This window comes from Sinohyriopsis cumingii, chromosome 1, assembly GCF_028554795.1.
Source record: "Sinohyriopsis cumingii isolate HCF-2022 chromosome 1, ASM2855479v2, whole genome shotgun sequence".
Taxonomy (NCBI): Eukaryota; Metazoa; Mollusca; class Bivalvia; order Unionida; family Unionidae; genus Sinohyriopsis; species Sinohyriopsis cumingii.
This window is the reverse complement of record NC_142961.1, coordinates 89,013,348-89,029,543: the sequence shown is the minus strand read 5'-3', so window position 1 is coordinate 89,029,543 and position 16,196 is coordinate 89,013,348. Positions and strand designations below refer to the sequence as shown.

The following is a 16,196-nucleotide window of genomic DNA, read 5'->3' as shown; positions in this document are numbered from 1 at the left end:
CAAAGTCTGCACCTACTAAAATCATGAATATAATGTAGCATCAAGCACGTTGCAAATTAGCATCAAGGCAGTTAGAATAAAATAATGCCTCATTATGACAACAGATGGCGCTATTACACATCAATTTCTTACAATACGACTACTCCCCTGACCCAATCAACAAGAGGTTATACCACTTAACGGCATCTTAGGGACGTCTTATTTAAAATATCATTCGAATTATATTACCGCATTACAGTCAGCTGTTTTCTCAGAGTATTAACATTCCAAAGAGAGGTGGCTTTCAAGAAACACAAAACAAATTAAATGTATCAAATTGTATACAATTAGATGTACTTACACAATGTTATATTTTCGCTAACCCTTCCCACCCCATTTTTATTTGGACATTTTGTGGGTGTAATTTACCGCTGCCGCACGGTGGCATAATAGAGTAGTCGCTTACAAGCAAGGTTTAAGGTCCTAATTTGTTTATGTATTCTCCTTCACTGTGTTATCAATTTAGAGCATGTTTTATTTTTTTTAGAGTGCAGTGCAAAATCTGCTTTTTGCATCAGTGAAGACCTTATAAGGAATGAACAAATTGCAGATAATTTCACTTCGAGGCCATGCTTTCTCTTTTTTTTTATTAACGAGAGAGAGAGAGAGAGCATTACAGAGATGAGGATTCTGTTTATTCTCTCATCTCTATGAAATTTTTGAACTCACTGATTGAGCCAGACAATGATTTCATGAAACACATTCTCTTTTAATTGCATACAATACCTATTCAAATTAGATTAGATCAGTGATTCCCAAATTTTTCGGGCCATCGCCCCCTTGGTTATCCTCAGTGTCACTATCATACCCCATGAAAACATTATTCAGCATTGGCGCCCCCCTCGGTAATCCCCCAGGGAGCGGTACCGTCCGCTTTGGGAACCTATGGATTAGATATTACGACGTGAAAGGCATGATGTGCTATGTTTCCCCCATATACACAGAGTACGTTTTCCCCCAATTTACACATAGTACGTTTTTATTTCCCCCGCTCTTTCTGAGGCATATAAAGTTCAAAATTAAAAGAAATGACATAAGCAATTAACTAGACAATCGCTATATCGGTCTGTTTTTGGTTTACAGCAAGCTACTGACATTCAGCTTAATTGAATTCCCTCTGAGAAGACCATACTAGATCCATCTTCCAATATTCGTGTCTGTGCTAACTAGTTTTCATAAAGAACAAGATTTTGCAATAAGTTTTACCGCTCCTATGCTTTCTCTTCAGATAAAATGCAAAGGGTTCTGTAGGGAATATTGGCAAATATGGATTGTTATCCTGTACGTTTCATAGCATTTTATTTGTTATCAACAGTGTTTGATAAAATAATATGGGGTTTAACAAGAAAGGCCTGGACAAGATGGAACGTCCTTTAGCTTTCGGGATCTTTATTCTCGTTCTGTCTAGAGATGTACTACATGTAAAACCTGAATAGTTATTGTCCATGGGATTTCCGAGGAAGGTGACAATACAATTGATCAGCCCGGTAAATCCCTTTTCATTCATACCAGAGATTCCTATACTTGTTTCTATTAACCAGAATTTAATTGCATTTTTATGTCATAATTATGCAGGCTGATATTTGCATATTTTCCTTTTGGTCACCATATGGACCCCAGGATGGAAAGCCAGCTTCCATCTGTGTCATATGTATATATATGTAATTTATTACATTCGAATTTAGGACATAATGTACAGTACTAGAAGTGTCTTTTGGAATACTGGTAATTGTACACAGCGGTATGGTACATTAAAAAGGTTTGGTAGATAGAAAAAAAAATACTGGAAAATATACGAAGATATAAGATCATAATCAACAGAACACCAACAAAATTCTCAGTGATGAATTAGTGTAGTAAATAATTAATATGAGCAGCATCCTGGCTGATTTGACGAAAGTAATCGATTACAGGGCTGATTTGACGAAATAAATCGATTACAGAGACAACCCTCAATTAATTCTCCATAAGAAAGCAACGAATCCTATCCCAGAAGTGACATCTTAGTGATAACAATATTCAAGGACTAACAGACAGAGAGAGCAGGTGGTCTTGTGTCTTTTGAATTCTTCAATAGACTTAATATATAATATTGGCAGTGATGAAATTCTTATATTAGATAGCGATATGGTGTTGAAAACATGTAGAATTGTAGGGTAGACGAACATATTTATAAGTCATCACCTTGTATTAAACCAGGAATAAATGCAATCGTAAATCGTAAAAATGGAATTTTACCAGTTGATAATAAGTATATGAGACTTCTCTCAACAGGTATAAACTCTTTCTATCAAAGCGACAAAGATTGTGAAAGTCTTGTAACGGGAAAAGTAGATTAAAACGTTATAAAAGAAAATAAAAAACTAAACAAAGATACAGTTATGCTTGACATCATGGTTGCTGGATTAGGTTTTACTTACTTTTATAAGTCAAAGTAAATTGGATTCTGGTCCTTCTGAAATATGTTTTAACATCTTTGATAATACCTCCAAATAACGGAGCAACTAATGCTATCAAAGTAAAACTACATGGTTATTTTAAGTAAAATTCGTTATGTGATTCTTGGTAATGCTGCTATGCCTTTTGGATAGCTCAGACAAATAAATGGCAATATTGTTTATTCTTTGTTTGACTTTGGGAACGATTCTGTTTTACGTTTACCTCCTGCTCCACTAGATCATCCTGGGCTTGCTCCAGAATCTGATTGCAAAGTTTGTTACGTTTGAAATGGTTTGTATAGCCTATATTGTGCTGAATAAATAGCGTCAAACCCTACAACAAAAAACAACAACAATTTAAATGGTTAAATCAGGACAAGCTGCTGTCATACCCATAGCTGTAATGTTCGTAATAATTGTCATCTCTTTTCTTTAAACATAAGTTTTAGTCATTTGCTTAATTGAAACCTTACTCCAGCCTTGAGATTTATGTTATTGTTGCCAAGTTCTCTTCTGTGATTTCAAAAACATTTCTGTTGCTTAATAATTTATGGTAATATAATTTTAATGATACTGAAAATGATTTAACCACTTCGTACATGCTTACGTTTTACGGTATGATCTGAGATGTTACTAACTGTGGGACTAATCCTTTACACACAACAAAACAAATACCGTTATCAGACACGATTAAGATATCAGCATAAATAATATTTCCCAGTTTGGTGTCCCTGGCCGGACTTGAAATGTGTTTGTTATCTCATATACATTTGTAGACACGTTAAGTTTACGTCCTATATTTTATAAGTTTTTAAAGGAACTTTTTGACTTGTTGAAATTGTATTTCCATCTTGTTGCAGGATTGTAAGAGAGATATTTGCACAATATTGTAAATCACTTACAAATTTTATTTGTGGGTATGGTGAGCGGGCCTGATGCGGACGCCCAACAGGGATTGACCCACATGCGTTGTTATGTGTAGTCTATGGAGGAGGATTACCGCCATAATTATATGCGTGTATTTTCTAATCATCCTTGATGCATTATTGTAAATGGCTGCTTGCAAGTGCTACTTTCATATTTCTCTCACTGCATATTGTATTTTCATTGATGCAAATTGGACGTTGCAGTTTGCAAGTGCTACTCCCTTCTTCATTATTGTAAATGACTGCTTGCAAGTGCTACATTCATAATTCTAGTCATGATTTTTTTTATCTTTCATTGGGCCAAGCTGTAAATGGTTGCTTGCAAGTTTTTCGATCTACTTTCCTTGTGTCATTGTATATTGCTATTTGCCAACTACTTCATTGATTCTGCAGTTTGTCGTACGACAAACAGTATGTCCGTTATTACAAGTTTTGTATAATCTGTTTATAAACTTTACAATTACATCATTCCAACTGCTGTTTTCATACAGATTTGGCCTTGCAACAATGTAAATACTAAGTTTTATAAGTATCGTCTTTCTTGTCCAACACGTGTCGCCATCTGTTTTCATAATGGCATACTAGAGATTAGCATGGCATTATGACAACAGACGGCGCGCTAAATTTCTAAAGTTTTTCGTTTACCAAAAATAATGAATGCTCCCCACGGAGCTTTACGACATTCATTTTGTGTTAATAACTCTTTTAGTCCCTTGTTTAAGGTGTACATTAGCAACAAAGTTTTAATCGTCTCTAACACCATATGTTTTCTCGAAGATCTAAGTGATTTATAGAACCTTACGAAAACAAAAACGCATACAGTACAGCAGGGTGGTCCATCTTTTTGAACCCTAGTTTTGATGCATTTAAGCATTTACCTTCCCCGTTTAAGAAATCGACTTCTTAGTGATATCTCTCATTAAATTGGAAACAGTAGTTATTTTAGTAAGGATCAGAAATGACAATGATATATTCTCTCGTACTCTTCTTAACGAGCTTTCATCAGACGAATCCTGGTTGTAAGGATTGCATTGTACGTCACCCATTGTGACGTCTATCTTTTCCTGTGATACTCTTGTACATAAACTCTCGCGAAAATACAATATTTCAGAGCAGCATCAATAGCACATAAAAAAAAGTTTATAGGTAAAATGACATTAAAAAATTAAGCATTCCTTAAAGGTGTTCTTATTCTTAACACCTTCTTCATTTTTGAACATATTTTGCCGCAAAAACCGAAATAATCCAACAGTGGAAAATCATGTTCGTATCATGATAAAAATGCTTACTTGCGATTAGAAATATTAGATTTAGTGTACGATTGTTTTCCAATACTTAATTTGCATTGTTAATGTACAGAACCTGAACATTTGAATGTATTTATAAAACAAACCCCCCAAACTCAGTTTTAAAACTGGTTGGCATCCTTTTCAACTTTTGTCTCTAAAAGTGGAAATAATCAGAGATAAAAGATGTTACAGGAGATTTAACTTTTATTTATTGTAATTCTGACCATCATCAAGCCAATTAAAATTAATAATTTGGTTCAAGAATTTTAAAAACTATAAAGATAGCACCTTAGGATCTAATTATACAGCTGCTCTTTGTCACATTAAGGATTTATAAATTAAAAAAAGCTCTAAAGAATTTTTGAAGTATGAATGTAGTGACGCATGATTCTGACTTGTTAATTGTGCTGGTCTTTGCAATATGAAAGTAGTTTAGTGAAGTATATATGACCAAAAAAAAGAGAAAGAAAGAAAGAGAGAGAGAGAGAGAGAGAATGCACTAAAACTGCATATTTCATTAAGTCATTGTAATTGTATACATGTATCCTGGGTTGATGAGTGTGTTTTGGGACAGTCGTCAGCAAGTATCAACAAAAGAATAAACTCTACTGATCTTACTCGATAATTATACAGAGTAGAATTTTACAGATCACTATCTTTTTATTTGGTTTTATTCTATTTAATTGTCTACATGTATCATGGGTAGTTGAGGATGTTTAGGGGCAGTCTTTTGTTGTTTTAGGGTTGTCATGGGGTCTTTCATTTGGTGATAAATACCAATGGGGGGGGACTCTCCTGATCTTACTCGATAATTATACAATGCAGGATTTTTCTGACCACTGTCCTTTTTAAGGTTTGATTCAATATAATGGTATACATCTATCCTGGGTAGGTGAGAGCGTTTTCAGACAGTCTTGAGCTAGCCCCATTACTTTCAGGGTGACAAATAGAAAAATTAAACTGTTGGATGTCTAATTCATGCATAAGTTGTTGGAAATAATCAAACATAAAATTTGCTGGACAGATTTGGGGATGCAAACAAGTGTTAAAAACATTGCCTAAATTTATAGAACAGTTTTTGCTTTAATATTCAAAGGAATAGACTATGGAAATTTTGATGACGCACACATTATGGTCAACATTTTTCTGTTAAATGGCTTGTCAAATGGTCCAATGCAGGATTACGGTTGCAGATGTGTCTTAGATATCTTAAAGTTGGGATTTCCTACCATTTGACACGTGTGACAAGATCTATGGTAATTATAAACATCACTTTTAATTTTCAGCAAATAAAAATGATTGTAATAAGTCCTATTGATACCAAAATGACCAGCTTAATGAGTTGTATGGGCTGGACTATGCATTTCCTGTCGATATAACTTATGAACAACAATTTGATTGCTCACTGACCACTCATCACCAACAGGAACATCAGATGTCTCCATTTTCTCATAATGATCCCATTTTTCACAAAGTAACAAACTGGTACTTGTGTGGCTTTAATTTCTGTAACCCAGTCTTGTGTCTTCTCTTATGAATAGTACTTGGGGGCCTATAACTCACATTAAAATGACTTGCATGCTTATAAAGTAGCTGTTACTTTCTGCTCAGATATCTTACAACTGCAGTCAGAAATTGGCTAGGGGTTTATATTATTCTGTGAAGAAACTTACTTCTCTCTCTCTCTCTCTCTCTCTCTCTCTCTCTCTCTCTCTCTCTTTGCTGAGTGATGAAGACATTTAAATTATGGAATATACCTTATCCAGTGTTCCAAGGCACATACATTATTGATAAGTGGCCAAATTTACAATTTCATCTCAGGTTCATAAATATAATAGTTTTGTGAAAATCAAAGTATGAGAAATAACAAATTAGCTAATAAAAGATATTCCTATTCATGTTCTTTGCTAATAGCAAGTGCAAACGACTCGTTTTTATTGCCCACAAAATAAATCCATCAAAAAGTGAGCATTTTTGTACAGTATATATATTGAATACAGATCCAGTAATGGGATGTTTTTGGGGATTGATTCTCAAAAGAGACATTAGGGAATATAACCTGACTCTTCTTGGGTCATAATTTATAAATGTACGTGGTACACAAAAGGTAATGTGTCTTGACCAATCCAGAATTTGCAGTTTTAATTCCTTAGAATTTGCAATGATTAGTGTGTGTCCAATCCAAAAGCCAGACTGTGTGAAAAGCTTGTCTTCATTCATGTTGTATTCATGTGAAAGTGAAAAACAAAAGGGATTGGCAAATAAATCTGTAAGAACAATGTAACAAGACAGTCCAGGTATTTGTTCCTTATAATAGCCTACCTGCATGATAATATTTGTTTCAGATTAATTCATCTAACAATATTGATTTTATGACTGCCGGTTTAAATTTTGAAATATTCTCTTATATTTCCTATGAAAAGTTAAACATAGGACTGTATATTGTTTTTATTTATTTATTTTGCTTTATTGCATAGTTGTATTGTGCTGATATGTTTTTGTGTCATAACAATATTAACTTATATTTTAAACAGGATAAAATAATGAGAAAATCTCAGACAAATGAAGATGTTTATGTGGTGGGGTGGGGGGGATGCCACAACATTCTGAGCTGTGACTAGCTTTAAAAGCTGTACAAGTTCTTTAGAAAATTACGTGGGGGGGGGTGTTTTATTCTTCTAACAGAAAACAATCACATCTGTAGAAGATACAGGTAAAAATAATTATTAATCTTTTTAATTACTAAATTAATTACATATCTAAATGTATCAAGCACTTTTAGTACTGTATTACAGCAATAATACAAACAAATTGAGCTGGTTACTGGTAGCAATGTTATTTATATTCAATATATTATATTTTTATAATTGCTACCAAAGGAGTCTGATGTTTTATCAGTGAGGTACCATACAATCAGTGATCTTATCTGTACTCTAAATATCGCTTCATATATGGATGAATACGGTTTTAAATGATAAAAAAAATGTAGTTTCCAGTTTGATATCTGTCGAAATAAAGCATCTCATAATTGTATGGAAGTGTTTATTATGTTTCCATATAGAAAATATATTTCATACTCTTAGAATTTATTTTCTCTTATAATGAAATAAGTTCATATTTCTGTAGCATATATGCTTTGTATGTGATGCCCTTGTTTCAAGCCATTTGCCTCTTGCTGTTGTATTGTAATTAGAGACTTAAAATGAAATTGGAGATATGACATACTTGTCACAGACAACTAGTGACAATACTTGCTGGCTATTGCATAATCAACCGTGCCATACATATATTAACAGTAAAATTTAATTACATAGGGTTGTACTCTCTCTCTCTCTCTCCCTCTCTCTCTCGTGAATAAAGAAATGAAAGTATGGTCTGTAAGTGCAATTATCTGCGCTTTGCTCAAATCTTATGAGGCCTTTACTGCTACAAAAAGCAGAATTTGCACTGTACTCTAAAATAATAAATATGCTCTAAACTGGTAACATTGTGAATGAGAATATATAAACAAAATGGGGCCTTAAATCTTGCTTGTAAGCGGCTACCCTATTCTGCCACCGTGCGAAAGCGGTAAATTAAACAGACAAAATGTTCAAACAGAATGGGCTGGGAAGGGTTAGCGGATATAACGTTGTGTAAATACACCTAACTGTGTACAATTTGATACATTTAATTTGTTTTGTGCTACCTGCAGGCCACCTCTCTTCCGAATGTTAATACTCTGAGACATCAGCTGCTGTAATTTAATTCGAATGATATTAATAAGACGCCCAAACATGCCGTAAAGTGGTATAACCTCTTGTTGCTAGGGTCAGGGGAGTAGTCGTTTTGTAAGAAATTGACGTATCACAGCGCCATCTTTTTTCATAATGAGGCATTATTTTATGCTAACTTCCTTGATTCTAACTTGCAATGTGCTTGATGCTACATTATAGTCATGATTTCGGAAAGTGCAATTTGTGTAACTTGTGATATAGCAAGTTTATAAATGGAATGTTAAAACTTGTAAAAATTAACATAACATTTGCCATGCGACAAATTACATTCAGCAGTTGGCAAATTGCAAGATACAAGGACGCAGAATGAAAGGAGATCTGGGCACTTTCAAGCAGCCATTTACAGCTTGCATCAATGAAGAATAGAACATTCATGACTAGAATTATGAATGTATCACTTGCAAGCAGCCATTGACAATAACGCAGAAAGAAAGTAGCACTTGCAAACTGCCACGTACAATCTGCATCAATGAAGAATACAATATATATTGATAGAATTATGAAAGTAGCACTTGCAAGCAGCCATGTACAATAATGCATCAAGGAAGATCAGAAAATGCATGCATATAATTATGGCGGTAATGCCCCTCCATAGTAGTCATTGGTGCGGTATATTAACAAATTTCAAACACGCGTACTTGGGCACATCTGTGAGTTTCCAGCTGTGGTTTGCACGGATATTTACTAGCACGCGAGACGTCACCACGCGGGAAAAAAGAAACACACACAGGTAAAATTAATAACTGCAACCAAAGTGGTTATTTGTTCTCGCTGCGTGCCTTATTAATAATATCCGGACCCTCGTGTGAGTTGAGGGTGTCTTCGTGTATCTGAGTTTGGTGAAAATAAATTAACAATTAAATATAGACAAATATCACATAATTAAATAAGGTGAACGTGAAAGAATCTGAGACAAAATATCGAAACGGGCTAATCAAACAGCTCAAAACACCGGAAAGAAACACCGACCCACGAGAAGCTACTGGCAAGCTTTCTCACATACCCACATTGGCTGAATCCGACACTCGAACCCACGCAGACAGAGGTGAGCTGACAGTGATCCGTAACGGTGAGCGCTTTAGACCACTCGGCCACTCAGGGCCCCGAAGAGGTACGTGCAAAAATAAGAATAGACATAAACGATAATTTATCAAGTAAGTATTCATGAATTTTACCTTGCTAAATAGAACATCTTACGGGATTACTGACATCAGGTGATGAAACCTGTTTATGAAACGTGTCACTGATGATTTGACTGAGCAACTCACGAATATTTACGACCCAATCGTGGAAAACACGTTAATCAATTCGTCATACATAGAAAAAAATAAAATCGCGACAACATATGCGCGCATGTGGCTGTCACGTGCTTGCGTTCCTCAGTTACATTGTAATGTGTGTGTGTGTGTGTGTGTGTGTGTGTGTGTGTGTGTGTGTGTGTATGTGTGTGTTTGGTGTTTTTATCGGGTTTAGTTTTCCACGCAAAACGGGTGTGTCGTTTGCCAGTACACTCCCGAACGATTCTGCACTAATGTTTGGCCAACATTAATACACGCATAGCTGCACTATAATTCCGGCTTGTTCGTACTCACTGACATCATTATTGTCGAGCCAATATTATGTTTGTTACCAGACGTTGCATTGTGCGTTAATTTCTGTGGACCGCTCCGGTGGCCTAGTGGTTAGAGCGTATGCCTCGGACGCGAGAGGTCGCGGGTTCGAACCCCGTCCTAGTCATACCTAAGACTTACAAAAATGGTACTAAAAGCCGTCTTGCTTGGCGCTCAGCATTAACAGGTTAGTGTTATGACTGGTCGGCCTGGTGTCAGGATAATGTGACTGGGTGGGTCATCATGCTATATGTCTGCGGCATGATGCCCCAGTGCTAGACACCACTATAAATACTGCAGACATCGTAGTGATATGACTGAAAAATTGTTAAAGCTACGTTAAAAATCCAAATCACAACAACAACAACATAATTAAATACAGTTCGTTCCATTTGAGCCATCTCATGATTAAATTAAGTCAGCTTTTCCGATTCTGACGATAAAACTATCACCATCTGATAGTGTGGCAATTATCCCTGAGAAAAACATTTGTCCTGAGAGAATTAATATGGTCATTGCACGCAACTTTATATTCTACAGGACACATAAAGGAAGCTACGCGCGGATGAAATACCCGTAAACCAGACCAATACCGCGTGTTACTGGCACGATCTCAGGTGCATGTTGGTGGGTTAACCGCAGATTTTTATCGATGACGTGCGATTGGTCTATGAGATAATTATGATAAAGATGTCAGAAATACACGATCTACTCGTTCAGTGGCAGATAAGAAGAGAGATGAAAGGCAAGATATTGGTGGATGGAACGATATTGGAATGGAATCGATTTTGTTACATTCCCACTGGTTATGGAAAGGCACCGATGTGATTTACAATTTAGCGAACGGAGTTCGCAATCATAGATGTGTCGCATGTTCTTTTATCTGGACAGGAAATATTGCAGATCAATGCGGCACCACCCAAAAAAATCAACGAGGATTGTTTAACGTTAGAACACCCAACGAAGTTCATCAGGTGGATAATTTGCCTTTATCATACAGTGTGGTAAGTGAACGTGTCGCTTGTATGCGCAGATACAAGTACGCGTTCGCCATCGTCGATGTCGATGTCGCCAACACCAGCCTACAAAGAAGCCGGGCCTGTGGCGTCCAAAACGGCCGCCATGGTCGCGGACGCTTTCAAACGCAACGACGGACGGGGACCACTGACGTGGCCATGGGTGCTGCTGGTTCTACGAGGCCGAGAATTTCTCGAAGCAGTATCAGCATTGATTGAGGCTCATCAAAGTAAATATTCTCCGTGGGCCTATCAACGTTCATCACGATCAAGCTATGGTTGAGCGATTTAACTATATACTAGCTGATGGAATATTTGACATCAATATGCGCAGGAAATGTTGATTGCCGACAAGGGTATGCGATATCGTAAATGGGTAGCAAGACTTCATCTTGTTTTAGCCGTGATGATCAATGAAGCCAGGCGTGCGATCGTATTGAATCCCGCGAAGGCAATCAAAATTAGCAGTTAAAGCATGAGAGTACGTTAATATATCCGGTGCTCTGACAAGCTTTCGTTCTGCGTTAGCCGTAATGTAATCGTGAGATAGTTGTGTGCGTCGGGAGAACTCGAAGGTGGAACAAAGAGAGCTACTGGTCGCATTTGGAGTAACCCATTGCAGAAACGCACCAATATCTTGCAGTGGGATTGACAATGACAGCAAACCAGCATTGTTTTACCTTGAAGAATTGAAGGTGATACCGGGGCATACCCAACTGGCACTCGCGTGAGTATTAATACGTGCTAATTAGTAAACTCAGAAAAGCCAAGGGTGCTAACACCTCGACCACGGTTACACTCAAGTAACGTCAGAGTGACCTCACCGCGTTGGTGTCTCAGCTGATTATCAATGTGATTCACGGTGTGCTGTCTAGAACCATCAGCGTAACAATCCAATAACATTTCGACGTTGCACTGGCGACAATGTTTGTGTTTTTGCGTTCCGGATCAAGAAATTCATCTACGATGAGGTCAAATTCATGCTGAAATTATCGTTATTTTTTTTACTATGACTGTCGCGTCTCTCGCACGAGTTGAAACGTCCACGCACTTGTTACGGCCAAGTTTGCAACATCTAAAGCTGCTCTGGACAACCGTGACTTGTATCCGACCCGCGACAAAACGAGATATGTACTACACTTGACCATTCAGTACGATAACCGAAGATCAAGACGTGTTTTGGATGCAATATTGACAATCCTTTTGCGCTTTTGTTTAAACTCATCGTGGTGGTGTGACTAAATAAGACAACACCGCTTGATCAACTTGAGTACTGGAATTTCATTATCGTGGAGATGATTCTGATTAATGTAAAACTTATCAGTAGCAACTTTCATGGCGGTGTTCGAGATTCTATTGGTTATCAGTAACAAATTGGTGTAATCTGCGCGAGCATGGACAATCTCAGATGTGTGTACTCTGGTTACTCACCATCGTGGTAACTAACGATGTCTCCAAGAATATTATTAGTTTCCGCCATGTGAATGGTTTGCTTAAAAAAAAAGAACACACCGCTGCGTACTCATTCCTAAACCGGAGAATCTAATGAGTAATTAGCGACACAGACGCGTACAATTTGATCGAGGCACCTGCAGAAAATCTTCCAATTTTCTTTCGTCCGATATCTTTGACGTTCAATATCTCGCCGTGTGCTGCATCAGCGGATGGCTCATATAACCAAACCTATTCTGTGGTTTTTATGTTGTGATTGTTTTACACACAGTAAGATTTGCTAGTGTATTTCAAGTATAAAACGCAGTAAAACAATTCGGGGGCCATCCAGGCACATTTCTTGATATTAAATCGTGATTCGGCGCGTTGAAGTGACGTCTAAACCTGACAGGGACAAAATGATGGCCATCTGGATCGAACTCCAGGCTGTTGTTCACTGTAGATCCAGTCAAGTCAGTATCGGTTAGAGGTCCACTGACGGCCACGCGTGTGAGTTCATGCGTGGAATGTCTGAATCGTTCGAAATATGGTTGACTGTGGTGTATATTTAATTTGTATATGTTAGGTTTTTTAATGATATATATATATATATATATATATATATATATATATATATATATATATATATATATATATATATATAATTGTATTTTGGATTTGACCATGTCTAAAATCAAGTTCGTTGTCTATCTGGCCAGTAATTATTATTTTGGCAAACAAATAATACATACCTAATGTGAGCATGTATCCAGCAATATTTATTCGCACATTGCTGTCCGCATTGCATTTATTTTTCCCGTGAGAAATATATATATATATATATATATATATATATATATATATATATATATATATATATATATATATATATATATATATATATATATGGTGTGTGTGTGTGTGTGTGTTCCAATTTCAAATTTCAAGTCAGATACTTTGCGTGTTGGTTGCAATCACATTCAAGATGATGTACCGTATATGTACTTTGTTTTTAGTAATTTGAGTTATACAATTAGTTTGAAAGTGCAACCACGCAAACACGAGAATGAAAATGCATCAAACCACTGCTGCATTTGCTTCTCTGTGAAATCTTGAAGTAAATTTGATTTTCTGAGATTGCTTTATCTACTTTCGTACTTTCTGTCTGCATTCCATCTTTATATCTTGAAGATAATATAGTGAATGTAGCTGAATTATTCAATACTATAATTACTTTTGCTGGCTGGAGTTTCATAATTTTAAATTAGGTCGTTATTAATTTTCATGAACTTTGGTTTTGAAAATTGCTCTCCTAGCTAATTAGCATAATATATTCGCTAGTAAGAAATGATCTGATCAGGTTGTGCAAAGATAGTTATAATGTTCATGCAGCTTTAGATGTAGCAAATAGGAAAGTGGCCTCTTAAAGCACGAGAAAAGTCAGCCTAAGGAAGCACTTTATTCATCCACCTGGCTTCTCATTTTTCGTTGTATAAAACCCGTGTTCTAGTAATTTAAGTATTACTATATGTAAGAGAATAATATGTCTACGGCTAGCGTGTTTGATGATGAGAGGTGGTATTACTGAGGAAATGTGATAACGGTTTGATGAATTAAAATGAAGCAGTGTATTTACACAGATTTCAGAATTCTGAAACATAACGGATTACTTGTCGTGAATAAAAGATGATGCCACCTCATTTCCGACCTTATCTTATTTCTAATAACAGTTTTATTATCGTAATGCCACAAGCACGTACAAAAGCGAGCAAACATTTAATGTATTTTCTTACTATCACATTACATTTCTAATTAACACGAACAAAAAGGAGGTTTATAATGTTGATTAGATTATATCTTAAGAATGATACACCGTGGTAGATTATCTTTAATGGTTCTACTGGCTCGATTCTTTCACTTACATTTGCTGCTTTTTAAGTTATACAGTTTTTCAATCTGAAGCATTGCCTGCAACATTCTAGTAACATAACTGTTTTAAAATTTCTACTCAATTATTTTGAAGAAATAGGTTACCAGTAACATGTACAATTGTCATATTATATTCATTCTCATGTTTTGAAACGGTCTTAGCGTTTGATGATTAGTCTACAACAGCTGCAACGTGCACACTTGCCACAACTTGTAGCTGTCAGGAATCTAACCATCCGATGTCGTAAAAAATGCACGAGACATGAATATGGCTTTAATATTAGCTGTAGTTCACTATGCCAGAAATGAGTCCTTAAAGGGCGACTTTGCAGTCGGACAGAAATATTGATTGATTGCACATAATAATAATAATAATAATAATAATAATGAGGACTTTGTATGGCGACTAATCTTTAGAAGCTCTAAACGCTTTACAACATTAGACAACACCTATAAGATAACAAACATATAATGATATTATCACAAACACAAACACTATGAAATTAGAAAACCTAGAAAAAACATGCTGAAAATATTTAATGATGCACTGGAACCAATATATCAAATAAACCCTTTGAAAAACATTTATAAACAGCGATATTCAATTTAACCAAGCGTAGGTGCAATTTCCAACGTAGAAAGTAACGTAGACGACGTGGGAAATACTAAAACAGTTCTAAAGAAAGGCCAGACACTAGTGGAATTTCACACAATGTCTTGTGTATTTTCAAACCGCAGTTGTTGATGATAAATACATAACGCTATTTACGCTAAATGTCCAAAATATGATGATACTACAGGTACAGCAAGTTTTTCGCTGCTTATTTTGGGCTCAGACAAGTTTCCGGTTTAAGCACGTAATGATTACGATATATAGCAACACATTTCTCACTGCACAACAAAACTTTCATTTCCAATTTGTATATTAATCAGTCTTATAACTTTTGAGACTACATGAAGCTCCTCTTATCTCAGATTAACCAGTCGGAAAATCTGATCTTTTTTCAGACGACAGAATTGTCTGTTTTCTACAACAACGAATCTTCAGTGACCTTGACCCTTTGCGCAGATTACGGCGTGGAGACCAGTATTAGACTTGTATTTGTTGTATACCAGTTCCTTATTTTGTTTCTGCTGCCTACAACTGTAATGCTGTTCTGCTATATCCGTGTGGTATACGTCCTGTGGGTCAGTGCCAAACGCCTGACCCGAATGATACCTCTGGACAGGTAAATGTTTTTAAGGAATAGAATGCCCCCCATTCATCGTTAATTTGTATCCATCTTATTTACAAAGGAGTTTGATGAATAAATAACTAAATTATTTGAAAAAATGTATTCACTCGTTTGTACATGTGCTTCTGAACCCTTATTTATGTACATAAATCAGTGTCAACTAGTTCATTATACGGCGAATATTAGTTTTATGCCCCTATTCGGCTTACAAGATCTGAAAGCGTTTTGCATTCCGTGATAAATGTGAAAAATATGTGATCCATATAGTTTAAAAAGAATGTTAAAAAAATGTATTTCGAAATTCAAAAAATAAATAATGCCTGATACGAATGATCAAAAAGATCTATCTAGTCTTAATACTGCGTGATTCTATTTACTACCATCCGAAATCAGCAGATAAATTGGAACACCGTTTTATTTTTTTTAAATATATTTTAGGTAAGATGTAACAGCTTTTGATTTTTTGTATAATGTAGGTAAGCTTTAATGCCATTTGATTTTTGTATG

The 16,196-nt window shown here is 35.9% G+C and overlaps 1 protein-coding gene across 1 annotated transcript in view; it reads left to right on the top strand.

The window, feature by feature from the left end:
• Window positions 1-16,196, top strand: part of LOC149807309 (G protein-coupled receptor 54-like) — a 60,125-nt gene that overhangs the window by 27,576 nt on the left and 16,353 nt on the right. Inside the window, exon 3 of the mRNA XM_089953765.1 lies at window positions 15,463-15,683. Coding sequence (XP_089809891.1) covers window positions 15,463-15,683 — 221 coding nt within the window. The remainder of the gene's footprint in view (window positions 1-15,462; window positions 15,684-16,196) is intronic.